At 35.7% G+C, this 13,975-nt stretch overlaps 3 protein-coding genes across 5 annotated transcripts in view; 2 read left to right on the top strand and 1 right to left on the bottom strand.

Moving 5' to 3' along the window:
• LOC118739561 (ADP-dependent glucokinase-like) overlaps window positions 1-13,975 on the top strand; it is a 271,958-nt gene that overhangs the window by 227,383 nt on the left and 30,600 nt on the right. The window lies entirely within an intron of this gene.
• Window positions 1,575-2,828, bottom strand: LOC118739567 (cytochrome c oxidase assembly protein COX11, mitochondrial-like). Its single transcript, XM_036470960.1, has 3 exons — window positions 2,404-2,828; window positions 2,024-2,347; window positions 1,575-1,952 (listed from the first exon to the last, which is right to left on the bottom strand). The coding sequence occupies exons 1-3, from the start codon at window positions 2,611-2,613 to the stop codon at window positions 1,797-1,799; spliced, it is 690 nt and encodes a 229-aa protein (XP_036326853.1). The 5' UTR covers window positions 2,614-2,828; the 3' UTR covers window positions 1,575-1,796.
• On the top strand, window positions 3,507-6,814 carry LOC118739560 (glycosyltransferase 25 family member-like). The gene is made up of 6 exons (XM_036470948.1): window positions 3,507-3,990; window positions 4,096-4,324; window positions 4,391-4,974; window positions 5,045-5,173; window positions 5,236-5,493; window positions 5,561-6,814. Exons 1-6 carry the CDS (start codon window positions 3,725-3,727, stop codon window positions 6,081-6,083), a joined length of 1,989 nt encoding a protein of 662 aa, XP_036326841.1. The 5' UTR covers window positions 3,507-3,724; the 3' UTR covers window positions 6,084-6,814.

The raw sequence follows: 13,975 nt of genomic DNA, 5'->3' as shown, positions 1-13,975 counted from the left end.
TTTATATGCTCCTCCATTTGTTGTTGACGCTGAAGCTGCTGTTGCATTAGCGCCTGAAATTGTCGCTCCTGCTGCTGCAGTAGCGCTTCTTGTTTACGCTGCATTTCCAGCAAAGCGCGCTCTTGATTTTTCATTTGTGCCGCCAATACTAATTGTGATTCCTGCTGCTGCAATGCCGTGAAAGCGTTTTTCATTTCCATATTGTGCGTATTGAGTAGGAGTATATTTTGGGCAGTGCTGCAACCCGCTGCCGCAGAAGGCGTAAATTGTGGCACAGCCAGCGTTTCCTCGCGCAGCGTATGCTGTTCTGCTTGTGGAGACGCCTCATTACCAGGTAATTTTAAAATGTCCATAGTTTCTCTAGCTGTGCTGGCAGTTGTTGTAAGCGACGTTGTTGTTGGCTGCTTTGATGTGTGCAGTGGTGAATCTGGTAAAATGCCAGCCTTGTCCACGATTTCCGGTTCCGTGCTCAAACCAAGCCAATCTGCGGTGGTGCCACGTTTTCTGGCCTTTGGCGTTGATAAGCCAGAAGTGGAGGGCTCTTTGTCACGCTCTTTAGTCTGTGGACCAAAAAGACCCAGAGGATCGGTATTCATGGCATTCGAAGTACTTGAACTGCGGCGGCCAGCTGATGTTTTCGGACGTGGTTGTGTCAGGAGAACATTTGAGGTGTCGGTGGTAGTTTCAGTTGATTGTCGCGAAATAGCAGGTTTTTCTGTGTCACGGCGCCCAGTTGTTGGTTGCGCGGTCGCGGGTCTTTTTGGTTCGTTAATGCCGGAACTCGCGAGCAAATCGTCCAACAAATTTAGCTTGCCGCCAGCTTTTGGTTTTTGTGGATCGAAACCTAAGTCATCATCATCGTCTTGGGACAGATCTTTGCGCGTTGTGCTACTAACAGTTGTTGCGCTGGTGGATTGCGGCTGACGTGTTTTTGGAACTGGCTGCTTTGAAACTTCACTTTCTTCTTTAATTCCAAATAAATCATCCAATTTATTTTTATTCTTGCCTATACGATTGGCTGGTTTTTTGCCCACCGGATTATCGAAGAAACTGTCATTTTCCAGACTATTGTCGCTAAGCAGATCAGCCAAGGGGTCGTCACTGAAGTTCATGGCTGTGCGAAGCTGGCGAGCTTCATTAAGTGCTGATTAATTACGCGAAATCTTTGAGAAAAATATTTCTATTAAGCCTCTGCAACAAACGAAAGTGTGGCAGTGTAAAACTTTTTGACATTATTTAAAAATGGCAGGTATGAAAGTTGGATCCGTCCGTTCACCATAAAGAAAATCGCAGAATTTTACTTATCATCCAATAAAGCTATGTGTTACCGCGAAATCGTTCCAATCTTCATTATAACTCGGTTTCAATTGTTATGTCCTATTCATTGAATTTATAATTTAATATCAAAGAAAGATAACTCTGAATTAGCAAACGCCTCGAAAGTAACTTATCTGTTTACATAAAATTTCCGTTTCCTAGCAACGTCACCACCACCGTTTAGACCAAGAATGGCATTACTTGCTATTACCCATTGTTGTGCTGCTTAAAATTACATAAAATTTACGTCATAAATATTTTAAAATCAGCAAATTCATATTTAATATTGCAAACGTCATGTACGTATATACTAGTAAGGGGTTTTGCATTGCTTTTTAACTTATATAACCAAAGTCATACTCTATTTACTAAGAAGTTTATTTACAACGGAGCAGTCGAGGGTAAATAAATTTAATTAATTAATTCGGATGCTTTCTCCTAATGTGCTAAATTTAAAACAAAACATGGATGGGTCTCCATCACGCTACATGCGGTCTCGCATAGCTGGGCATTTGTAACTTCAAACCTTCCTTTGATTCAAAGAAAGTATACGACAACGTTATTGTATCGACATTTTCCAGCTTTGGATCCCTGGTAAATTCAGGGTCGATATAGAAAAACACGGGCATATCCACCTAGAAACAGTTTACAAAAACAATGAATAAAATTATTACATATTACACAACGTGTCGCCAACAAATCTTGCCTCTTCATGCGGATTGAGTTGCTGCTCTTCAAAGCAAAAACATTGTATTTTATTAAAGTACGCGCCAGCCTCGAATGGAAGAACATTGTAGGTGCTTATACCTGTAACTGGGTGATCCGTTGGATTACGAGCTGTGTAGAAAGCCAACGCCGTTTCGCCAGGCACAACTTTAATTTCATATTGTTGTGGCTTGAAATTCCAGCGCATCGACGCTGCTATATCTGCATTGAAACGTATTTTTAGTATACGATCTTCAATTTTTTGCATTGTCTCTACTTTATCCGCATCGTGCCCCTGTGTTGTTGTGCCGCCGTAACTGTAGGCCTGTGGTTAGGTAAGATAAATTTGGTTGTTTTATGAGCTGCGATATTGGCACTCACCTGACAGAACATGCGATAAAGAGGCACTGCAGCATAGCTAGCACCTGCAGCAAATATACCACCAGCGGTCAAGTAGTAAAGAGTAGACTTCAGTCGTTGTTTCCGCGCAGATTCACCGGCATCTGCACCACCTTTTCCGCTTGTTGAATGGTAACGAAAACGAGACAGGCGCATCCAATGCACTCTTGACTTGTGCAGGAAGCGTAGCATTGCCGGTATAAATCGAAACAATTTAAGTTATTGATATTTATTATAATAATTATTATTTTTCACCATTTGTGGTAGTCTCGTAATTTTTGCTATTTTTTTTTTTTATTTTTGTAGATTAAACAGCTGATTATGCATAATTCAGTACCACTGTAGGATTTGACTTCAACACGTCAGTGGTACTAAAACTATCGGTGTATCGGCTTGGGACCTGAATACTTTACCGGAACCTGTTAAAGACCAAAAGATCGGTTAGTATAAAAGTTTAACAGCCACTAGCAACCTGACGACCTATCATCAATTCCGTCGGAGATCCCGAGGCAATGCTGCCAACTTTGCTCAAACCGTGCCATTTTTGGCCCTATTTTACACCAAATGGCACTTAATGTTTGAATTTATTTTTATTTTTCTATTTGGCACTTTTTTATCCTCAATATGGCACCTCATAGCTAAGGGTAGTTGGCAGCCCTGTCCCGACGTTGTCACGCTATCATAAATTCCGTCGTGATCACGAAATTCTCCCGCAAATTCGAAATTTGTGAGAATGGTATCACTGATTCGAGTTATTTTATTTTGATTTATTTTATTTTAATTTGGAATTATTAAATCAAAACATCAAAACAAATAAAAACCAAAGGTAGCACTAACTACGAATGCGTCGGAATTTGCTGATAGCATTTCTCCCGAATTCGTGCCGGGAGATTTTTTCGCGACGGTAGTTCACTCGGAATCTGTGATAGGCCTGTGAAACTTGCCTCAGTTTGCAAGCCACTGTATTGACACCGAACACATGTCTTTTGCGCATTGTCATTCGTACCCGCTCGCCAACAACAAATCCTTTGTGGTCCGATTTGTTTATGATAAGAAACGTCATATTTTTCTTTTGTTTGTGTGTATGTATGCTGTTTCTGATTGCTGGAACCAGATTTATGCTGCTGTCGTCGAGTAATTAAAACAAGCTGTTTAAAATAGATTTTAAACGAAAACTCGCGTTTCTCGTCTCAGAACGTTCGGTACCGTGGTGAGTGAACATACATATGGAATAAAGTGCTGGCAGTTTTGGAAATTCATACAAAAATCGCAGCAGCAAAACAACTTTGCGATTAACCTCAAGATGCGCATATTCGCCATTTGTACGCTTCTTTTTGCTCTGAGCGCCTATTACTGTAGCGCTGTTGCGCCACCGGAAACCGCCAAGTCGTCGTCGCCGCAGTCTGTACCGAGTCTCGAAGACCTGTACGCCTTGCTACCGCCCGATTTGGGCGATGAGCCACCCACCGTGGTGGTAGCGCTTCTGGTACGCAACAAGGCACACATCCTACCATTGTTCCTCACATATTTGGAGCGCCTCAGCTACCCAAAACAGCAAATGGCGCTGTGGTAAGTATCACCGGCAGATTTTTAGACTGTATATGTATTGGTTATCGCATTTCATAGTTGCGGGTTGATAAGTGGCATTTATGTGTACATACTTTCCATTCATAGGATACGTTCTGATCATAATAACGACGCAAGTACGGAACTACTGCAGCTGTGGCTTAATCACACTGCTGACTCGTATCACAGTGTCGATTTCGAGCATGACGATAGTGTGCAACGTCATCAAAATGAAAGTACACCGAACGATTGGCCTGCTGAACGCTTTCATCATCTCATACACTTGAAAGAATTAGCGCTGACATATGCAAAGCAGATTTGGGCAGACTACATATTTGTAATTATGGATACATACACAATTTTTTTCATACAAGTAAAATAATACTTAAAATTCCCCACGCAGTTCCTGGATGCTGATATATTACTCACGCACACAGACTCGTTGACGCATTTGACTAGTCTGCGTCTGCCGATTGTAGCACCCATGCTACTCTCTGAAGGTCTTTATTCCAATTTTTGGTGTGGCATGACATCCGATTATTATTACCAACGCACCGACGAATATAAGGAAATCTACAATGTGAACAAGGAAGGCGTTTTCCCTGTGCCAATGGTTCATAGCGCTGTACTGATAAGAATGAACTATCAGGGCGCGCGTTATCTGACATTCGATCGCGAGCGTCTGATAGAACAACAACAAAATGAGGTCGATTGGGCTGAGCGCGAAGGAGTGACACCGTGTCGGCCATACGATGGCCCTATGGATGATATTATTGTCTTTGCAACATCGGCAAATTGTTCACGTATTCCATTGTTCGTAAGCAATAAGCTGCCGCATGGCTATCTAATGCAGCCACTGGAAGTTATCGATGGCCTGGATGTAGATTTGCAGCAGCTGGTTAACATACGTGCAAATATTGTGCATGATCAAGACGAAGTTGCGCAAGTGCCCGATTACTTTAAGGACTATATCAGTTATCCAAATAAGTAAGTAAATAACAGATATACGAAAAATTCGAGAAGTTTTCAAATAATCTGAATATTTTTCTTGTTTTAGAACCAAACTTACGTTGGACCACATTTATATGATTAATCTAGAGCGACGTCCAGAACGACGCGCCAAAATGGAAAACCTTTTCCGTGAAATAGGTCTCGATGTTGAGTATTTTCCCGCCGTCGACGGAAAGTATGTATAGAAATATTGTATAAAATGGCGTTCCGAATTTAATTACCTCGTATCTATTTCAGGAATTTGACCACTGAGCTATTACAAGACATGGGTATTAAGTTCTTACCCGGCTATGAAGATCCCTACCACCACCGCCAAATGACTATGGGCGAAATAGGTTGCTTTCTGAGTCACTATCGTATTTGGGAAAAGGTAGTTGAGCGTGAACAAAATGAAGTACTAGTACTAGAGGATGACGTGCGTTTCCAGCCTTACTTCAAGGATAGCGCTATACGTGTGCTCTCGCAAATACGCAACGTGGTGGAATATGATTTGCTGTAAGCTAAAAAAAATGTTTAATCACAAAAACCATAACCCTTTACAAAATTGTCTATTTCTATTCAGCTACTTTGGACGCAAGCGGTTGAAGGAGGAAAAGGAGCCATGGGTACAAGGTGCAGAAAATGTTGTACATGCTGGCTATTCCTACTGGACACTGGGCTACGTTATAACACTACAAGGTGCTCGCAAATTACTTGCCGCTAAACCGTTAGAAAAGCTACTACCTGTAGATGAGTTCCTGCCCATTATGTTCAACCGTCATCCGAATAAAACTTGGAGCTCAAATTTTCCCAAACGCGATTTGCTCGCTTTCAGTGCTGCCCCTTTAATACTTTTCCCCACACATTATACCGGCGAAACTGGATATATTTCCGACACAGAAGACTCTGAGGTGACCCCAGAAACATTGAACACTGATTCTAATGTACAATTGAAGAGCGATCGTGAATTAGAATTTCCGCCAGCACTTGAAACGGAGGCAGCTCCAAAACCATTCGAAGATGAATTAATTGTGGATATGGATGGTGGCGATGGTCGTTCATTCAGTCAAGATCTGTATTTGTCCAAGAGCCATGAAGAGTTTTGAGTGTAAAATCGTTTAAGCGTTGCTCCCATACAAAATAAGTTTTTTTTTTCTATTATTACTGCCACTTTGATTGCCATTTCTTTGTAGGAAATGTATATGAATCTATGTATATGCTTTCATACGTATATAACAGTATTTGCGTATGAAAACATATTCTTTTGATGTGCCTTATTAGTTATAAAAGTAATGAAACTGTAATCCTTATAGATGTAGTTGAAATCTATATATTCCATTTATACTCTTAGATGTTAACTAACTCGAATTTTTATATTAATTTGCGTCACAAAAATACTCGATATGCATATGTATTTTTAAATCTGTTTATACTAATGAGCAGCCGAAAAACTAAACAATAGAAAGATTTACTCGAATAGATAAACTATTAAGCTTGCGATCAAATTTGCTGTTGAAAGAAATACTAAGTAAAATCTGAAAAAAGTCGCAAAAAATGTTGCAGTTATATGTATATGTATAATTTTGCATATAAAGCAGGAAAAATTGTTTAGCAATTCGAAAACGGGTTAATAGCGATTATGTTGCGCCTATGTCGTATAGTTTCAAAACGAGTTTTTCAACTGACTTGCTAAGAATAAATGCGCATGTTTTTGTTGGTAAGAGTGTGTTCAAATTTATTCAGTCATTAAAAACTAATATTTTTGTACAATAAGATTCGATGTAATGCATTAATTAACTAAAAAATAATTTAAAACTGTTTCCTTATAAAAATTATAGTTACATGTATAAATGCCAATCATTTTCTGTTAAATCGCCAAAGTCATTTTATGCCAAAAAGTGTATGCACAAATATCTAATAATAATAATAAAATAAATACATATAGATAAAGACATTTTTAAAAAGATTTTCAAAAGCAGATAGGATATTATACTGACCATTTGCATGCAATTGAGTCGTTCTCACGACAGTCGGGTCCATGATTCAATAATTAAAGGTTTGCTCACTAGTGGCATTAGACTTTTGAAACTCCCATAACTCCCTGCTAAGTGAGCCGATTTCGTCAAGAGGGAGCAAGAAAACTGTTTTCTGAGCAAACCTTATATTATTGAATCATGAGACGGGTGTACGTAACCGGAACGACCCAGATTTATATCTGGCCAAGCACTGTCACTCCAGCAACACTCCCGGAACCCTCCCCTCAGAAGTTTCAGGGCTATCTGTATACCACTTAAATGTGCCTGCCTGGACGTGTCTCTCCTTGATAGAGATACTCCAAGTCGCCTTGCTATGTGTTTCAAACTTAGAGTTTATTTCTAAAACTACCACTCTATGCATGTCGTCAATAGGAAGCAAATCTGGAGGGAGCTTGAAGCCCAGCTTTTCCATGTTCGACGACACTACCTTACCTTTACCAAAACCCTATCTCGCAAACTCAACTGAAAGGTGCAATGGTTTAAGTTCCAGCATTACCAGCATTTAGGCGTATTGTAACGCGTTACTCCATCGATACAAAAAGTAAGCGCTTACCGAAAAAATAAAAGTTTTTGTTTGTACATATATACATATGAATCTACAATTTTCACGAAAACCACTTTCTGATGTAAGAACCCATCTGGGATTTAGCTGATGTTCCCTCAAACTTTGGAATTCAATAACAAATTCTTTTAACAAGCAATATACAAGATAAACATTAATAGCTCTGATTCAGAACTTCATGAACTTACAGGTTTTTACACGAGCATGCAGGTAGTTACACGAAAAAGTTCCCGTACTCCCAAATCCTGTAAATGAGAGTGATTTTTTGAGAGTTGTGTTGAGAATGAAATTGTAAGATTTTACCCGAACTTTTTCTTCTGGTAAAATCAAGAAAAGCGTCAAGCAATCAGCTGCTACACAATCGTAATCTAAAATTGTACGTTGTCCAGTTGATAGCGAAAAATACTAAAATATTACCATTTCGTATGCGATTTAATGTTACTGGCTAGCAATCAACCTTTAATTTATTGCCAAATATAATTTTTTGGTTCATAAGAACGGTGTTGTATTGAAAATGTTCTTTTAAAATTGTATCCTTGAATATCCCTAAAATAATGCAATTATTTTTGAAAAAATTATATGTTAAGGACTAATTACTATACATCCACTCGGCCAAATCCTCGAATTTCGTTCTTCTATTCGTCCTTGCGAAAAATTTTTATTTTTGAAATGATACCGAATTTTCTCTTTCATTTGGTATCCATATTGTTATTCTACATTGCACTGATTTTTTTTTAATAATTTTTGGAGTTAAAAATATCTTTGAAACTTGCAAAGGCCTTTTAAAAAAATCCTTCGTGAGTATATTGATTGCTTCGTGCGGTTCGATTTTTTTTTTTTGTTTTTGTCGCACTGTTATATACATATGTATGTATGCTTATGTAGTTCATTTTCAAAAATAGTTCTTTACTCGTATCTTGAACTTACTTAAGCTAAGACAATGTTATTAGTGTTTTACTGCATCTAATAAAATGCGAATGTACAGTGACCTGCGAAAGCTTCCACTTAATGTACATACATGGTCGGGTTACTCCCCTCTGCCTATAAGGTAGCTCGTAAAAAAAATTCTTTGAATACGCATTTGCACTAACTTCAAAATGAGATTTTCTGCTCTACCAAAAAAAAAAAGAGTTGTGGAACAAATATTGTCTGCCGAAATCAATAATAAGTCTGTTCCAGGTACTTACCGATTTGCAGGTTTTTACAGGGAGCTGTTCATTAATGGCGAAATCGGCTTTTGCTGTAAATGCTGTAAGACCTGCAAAGGCGTGGGTAGGCGACATTTTTTGAAAATTTTATTTTTGATGCAGAAATGCCTCTAGAGCCTCTACGAACATTCCTGCATCAAAAAAAATAATAATTTAAAAAAATACCACTTAGTCTTTTTGACAGTTTAGGCTCGATATGTTGTAAAATAACAGCCTGCTTTTTATTAACTTTAGGTTTAAAACTGCCACGCCCATTTCTAAATTTTTATCACCTTAACAAAAAGGCTTACAAAACAAACACTTTTACCGGATAGGTATTCTACCGGAATCCGTAATAAAGTTTAAATTTTTGCAAAAAAAAAAACGCAAATGGTTTTTGACACTTTGGTAATTATCAAATCAATTTATTTTAATTTCGATTAAATGTCATTCATATATTATTTATTAATATTGCTATTTATAAAGCACTTTAAAAGAAATTTAGTTTTTATGAATGATATTACTACAGCTTGTCAATAATAATTGTAAATTATAATGATATCCATTAATTTGTAACTATTGAGCACGTCCACCTGACATTCAACTTTCCCGCCCCTAACGTTAAGTGCTTGACATTTGAGTGTAAACAAAGCAAAATACCACCAACAACCAATTATAATTTAATAGTTGGCATTAACATGCGAGCAAAACGTGAAGTGAATTATTGAAAAAAGTAACTAAATTGATTTACATAAATAGAAGCAATACAGATTTTCATGAAACACGTTTGCTGCACTGCTCCGCCAGCAGCGTGACTAGCCGCATAGAGTGCTAAGCTGAAAAGCGCAAAGCTCACAAGTTGCGTAAATAAATACACAATCAAAATAAATTACAGAAGCTAAATGTTCTTTTTTAATATATATATTTTTTTTTTAGAATGAAACGTTAAAAGTGCATCTTCACCGTTTGTGCATGGCAAAGTGTAGTAACAATGATTTGGCATTGACTTTGACCGCTGCAGGCACAAGCAACAAGTGAATGCCCTATGCAAAAGGTAACAGAAGCTATAAACGTATGCATTTTTTCTTTGTGTGCCAAGCGCGAAAAACAAAATCAGCTTGGCTGCAAGCCAAAGGTGCACAATGCGTATGGCACTTGAAAAACATGCAAAACAGAAACATAATTATGATGTAGAATGCTAGATTGGTAGAAAATGTAAAAAGAATAAACAAACACATTTGCGCGTTGCTATTAGTCTGACGCACCTTTTTACTTTTATTTATGTATGTTGAGTTGTAGAAGACATACTACAGACTTAGGCAGCGAACTTGTGATGTTAGCTGCGCTGAATACATACATACATACGTGGTGTGCAGTTAATTGAATTTCTTGTAATTCGTTTTATTAATCATGTAGCAGCACGTGAAATTACGTTTCCATTTAGTCGTAAAAATAGTAACCAATTTTTTTATCTTAAATGACGCTGGTAAAATTGCTATGGCAGAAATTGATTCACTTTATTTCGGTAGGGCTAGAAACTTAGGGAACGAACGTCTTAAGAATACTTTAATCAGTTTCTAGAAACCTAGAAAAGTGCAACTTGTTTGTATAAAATATTTAGCTGTGGCAGGGCTCAGCCAAAGAACATTTATCGAATTTTAATTTGAAAATTGTTTGTGTTATTATTTGTCTTGGCAAAGTTTTAAGTGCATTTTATAAAATCATTGTACGACATAAAAAAAATTATTTAAATGTAAACACATTTACGCAAGAAATTTTACAAACTTCGTTTGTTGTTGGAATAAAAGTTATATTTACAGCCAATTTCACGAAAGCAATTTAAGTGAAAAATTATTTCAATTTTTCGAATATTATATGGAAATTGACAGAAAATAAAAAATCATTTTTCATTTAATTTACTGATGAAACCGGCAGTTATAATGTGGTATATGAAATATTATTGTTTTTCATGTAGCTTTTGAAATTTATCTGCCCTTTAAACAAATTTTTTTAGAACAAAATGTGTGTTTAAAGGGCCGATGAATTTTAAATCCACTTGAGAAAACGGCGCTGACTTCATTTATGAAAGCTTTAAAATTTTTGCTAAAATTTGTTGACCTTGCAGTAAAAAAATTAAGACTTTAATTTGTTATGAGTGTGCTTCACTTTATTCAAATTTGCGTTTTTTTGCCTTATACGAGTTAATATTTTTAAGTTTGTTAGAAAGAAGAACCACGAGGAACTTTTCAAACAGTTAGTACTAAGTAGTAGAGTAAGTATGCGTGCATTCTAGGTCGTGAAAGGGTTAAAACATTTGGTCGTGAATGGTTTGATTCCCGAGAGTTAGTCTCCTTTACTCTGTTCTTAAGGTTTTTGGTTCAAATAGTATGGTTTTGAAGCCTTCTTTAATTCCAAACAGAAAACTTTATCAATTGACCTATTCTATGGATTGATTGGCAGTTCACACACTCGACTGATATGACGAAGAGTCCCACACAACTGCTGCAGAAAAATACGCAGCATACAAATTTTTTCCTGCAGCCAATGCACGGTTGGTCAAAACTGGAATTCACTGTTCATAATTCATTGGAGCTTTAATTTTTTAACCAATTTGATAATTTCTTTTTTAATGAAAGCTGAAATTAGCAAGAGGCGCGTTGACTCAAATTTCTGAATTTTTGAATTTTTATTAGTTTATATTACATTTTTTAGTGCATAGTGCCGAAAATAAGCAATTTTGAAAAAAAATCGATTCTCCTGTTCCAGGTTATAAATGTAAAATAATAAAATCTAGTTGAAAACAATTGTAGGGTTCCCCAAAATAAAAAAAAAAAAATCGCAAGAAAATTTTGAAATGGTAAAAAAATTGCACCCTATGCAATTTTAAAGACGATGAAATTCTAGAACAACGAACTGCAAATTGCAGGCAGCTATAAATTAGCGTTGATTTTTAATATTTTTTTTCGCTCACATTTCAAGCAAATCAGCATGCTAAATGGAAAAAAACGTTCTCTTATTACATATAAAAAGATTACATTAAAAAAAACTATAAAACTGAGTGAAAAATGAAGGCTATAGTGAATTATGAACAGTAAATGCCAGTTTTGAACCACGGTGCAATGGCGACACTCTAAAGCAGTCACCAAGAAAATTATTAAAAATCAAAGCGATTTTTTAGCCTCTCTCATTTCATTAGACTAAAATTGTATGGGCTATAAAATAACATACTAATACACTACAATACTACAAAAGTTTGCAGTTTTGATGAAATTTGTTGAATTTTCCTAAATTTTTGTAAAAGGTTTTGAACTGTGATTTTATAAAAAAGTTTTAATAAAAAAAAAAAACTTTAAAAATCCTTATAAATATAAAAAACACGTGGTTACTTGTTTGAGTACTTATGTTCTGGCGTCAAACCTAACTGGCACAAAAACGCTGACCGAATTATTGTTTTTCCTTTTTTTATCAACAACGCTAACATGTAAATCACAACATACATACATATTTATAAAAAATATTGCTTCCAGGCATACTTATAAAAAGATTGCCATTAATACGTACATATGTACATACATACATATATGCATACGTAAGTACATACATGTCATTCCGTGACATCCATTTTGAATCTTCACAAATTTTTCTCAAAGTTGTCAAATACTGATCAATAATTTAGTTACCACTTATTGATCTAGAAATTTGTGATTGACATTCAAGTGTTATCTGTTTGTGTGAGAACTTTCATTTGCGTCACTAGGCCTACCAGTTTTCATTTCTATTATCCCACAGACATAACGTAAGTATGACATACTACGTTTATCCGTAGGCCATTTCACGAAATTATTTCATAAATTTCAGTAGAAACTCAGCGCATAACAACTATTTCATGTATGTATAATTGAATTCATGAATAAATAGGGCAATTCATCTAAACGTGTAAAGACCTCGTAACCATGTAAACCTCGTAAACTTATTTGCGAAGTTTACGCAGTTACGAGGCATTCGAGGCATACGAGCAATTGCGGATATACATATTGGCCAGTTCCAAGAACCTGTACCTTGAGATGAGGTATCTGACCTTGCAAGTTCGTCGCACTCAGCCAAAATACCTTTATGATCTGGCACCCTATTTACCTTTGTTATGTTTTTGGCTGACAATTCTTTGAGAGTATTCCTGCACTCTCTTTCAGTTTTTCACGAGATTGCACAAATTACTTAAAATATCGGCTTGGCTTAGCCCGACTTCATTACTGCCTGTGCCTGTAGTTTACCTTACCTTAAGTCCACCAATAAGATATTATTTATGTTGGTATTTAACAAATAAATTGCTGAAGTTATTAGTAATTAAAATGATATTCTTCTAAACACATAATTACTTTTTTGCTACCCTCATTTAAATCCCATGTACATACATATGTACATGAATTTCGATTTAATTTGATGCTTTGTAAATTCAATGTAAACTACAAAATTTGCCCCGTTTGGTTTAAGTCAACACTTCGAACATTTGAATTAGCATAAACATACACATTAGTTGCACATTAACCTACCCAACTACCGACTTGTAAATAAACAATTTAGCGTTGCTCACGTTCGGCGGCGTTTTATTATTGAACTTGACCAATATTTCGCATGCCGGTAGTCAATGCAAACAACAGCAAATTGAAGTGGCTGACAGCTCGTGCAACTGTAAGTGATTGTGATGCACTTTAGACAAAGTTGTGAATGCAAGTCATCAGTGTTTATTTGTAGGGTATATATGTACATACATGCATAGTAAGTATTTATGTACATATTTATTTTTTTGCATTTTTAGTAACCAAGTTTTCCAAATGAGTGTATTACTAGATTTCCTAATATTATAAAGGCTTGGTGGAATTAAATTAACGTATATTTGTGTAACAATGTATGTATGTACATATTTAAATTAATTTGTTTTATTTTATTTTATCTTGCTCTATTAGTGCATCTTAATTGAATTTTATTTTGTTTAATTATTTATTTTTTTTAATCTTATTTTATTTTATTGTATTTTATTTTATTTTATTTTATTTTATTTTATTTTATTTTATTTTATTTTATTTTATTTTATTTTATTTTATTTTATTTTATTTTATTTTATTTTATTTTATTTTATTTTATTTTATTTTATTTTATTTTATTTTATTTTATTTTATTTTATTTTATTTTATTTTATTTTATTTTATTTTATT

The sequence above is a fragment of the Rhagoletis pomonella genome, unplaced genomic scaffold, assembly GCF_013731165.1.
Source record: "Rhagoletis pomonella isolate Grant_MI unplaced genomic scaffold, Rhpom_1.0 Rhpom_scaffold_00005, whole genome shotgun sequence".
Classification (NCBI taxonomy): Eukaryota; Metazoa; Arthropoda; class Insecta; order Diptera; family Tephritidae; genus Rhagoletis; species Rhagoletis pomonella.
The sequence above is the reverse complement of the archived record's forward strand: the minus strand, read 5'-3'. Positions and strand labels throughout refer to the sequence as shown.

Bases quoted from the DNA above. Each gene is read 5' to 3' on its own strand.
- LOC118739560 (XM_036470948.1), top strand. From the start codon at position 3,725: ATGCGCATATTCGCCATTTGTACGCTTCTTTTTGCTCTGAGCGCCTAT. The intron at 5,174-5,235 runs GTATGTATAGAA...TATCTATTTCAG, and splicing joins TTTCCCGCCGTCGACGGAAA to GAATTTGACCACTGAGCTAT. The intron at 5,494-5,560 runs GTAAGCTAAAAA...ATTTCTATTCAG, and splicing joins GTGGTGGAATATGATTTGCT to CTACTTTGGACGCAAGCGGT.
- LOC118739567 (XM_036470960.1), bottom strand. From the start codon at position 2,613: ATGCTACGCTTCCTGCACAAGTCAAGAGTGCATTGGATGCGCCTGTCT. The intron at 2,348-2,403 runs GTGAGTGCCAAT...ACCTAACCACAG, and splicing joins TTTATCGCATGTTCTGTCAG to GCCTACAGTTACGGCGGCAC. The intron at 1,953-2,023 runs GCAAGATTTGTT...AACTGTTTCTAG, and splicing joins AACTCAATCCGCATGAAGAG to GTGGATATGCCCGTGTTTTT.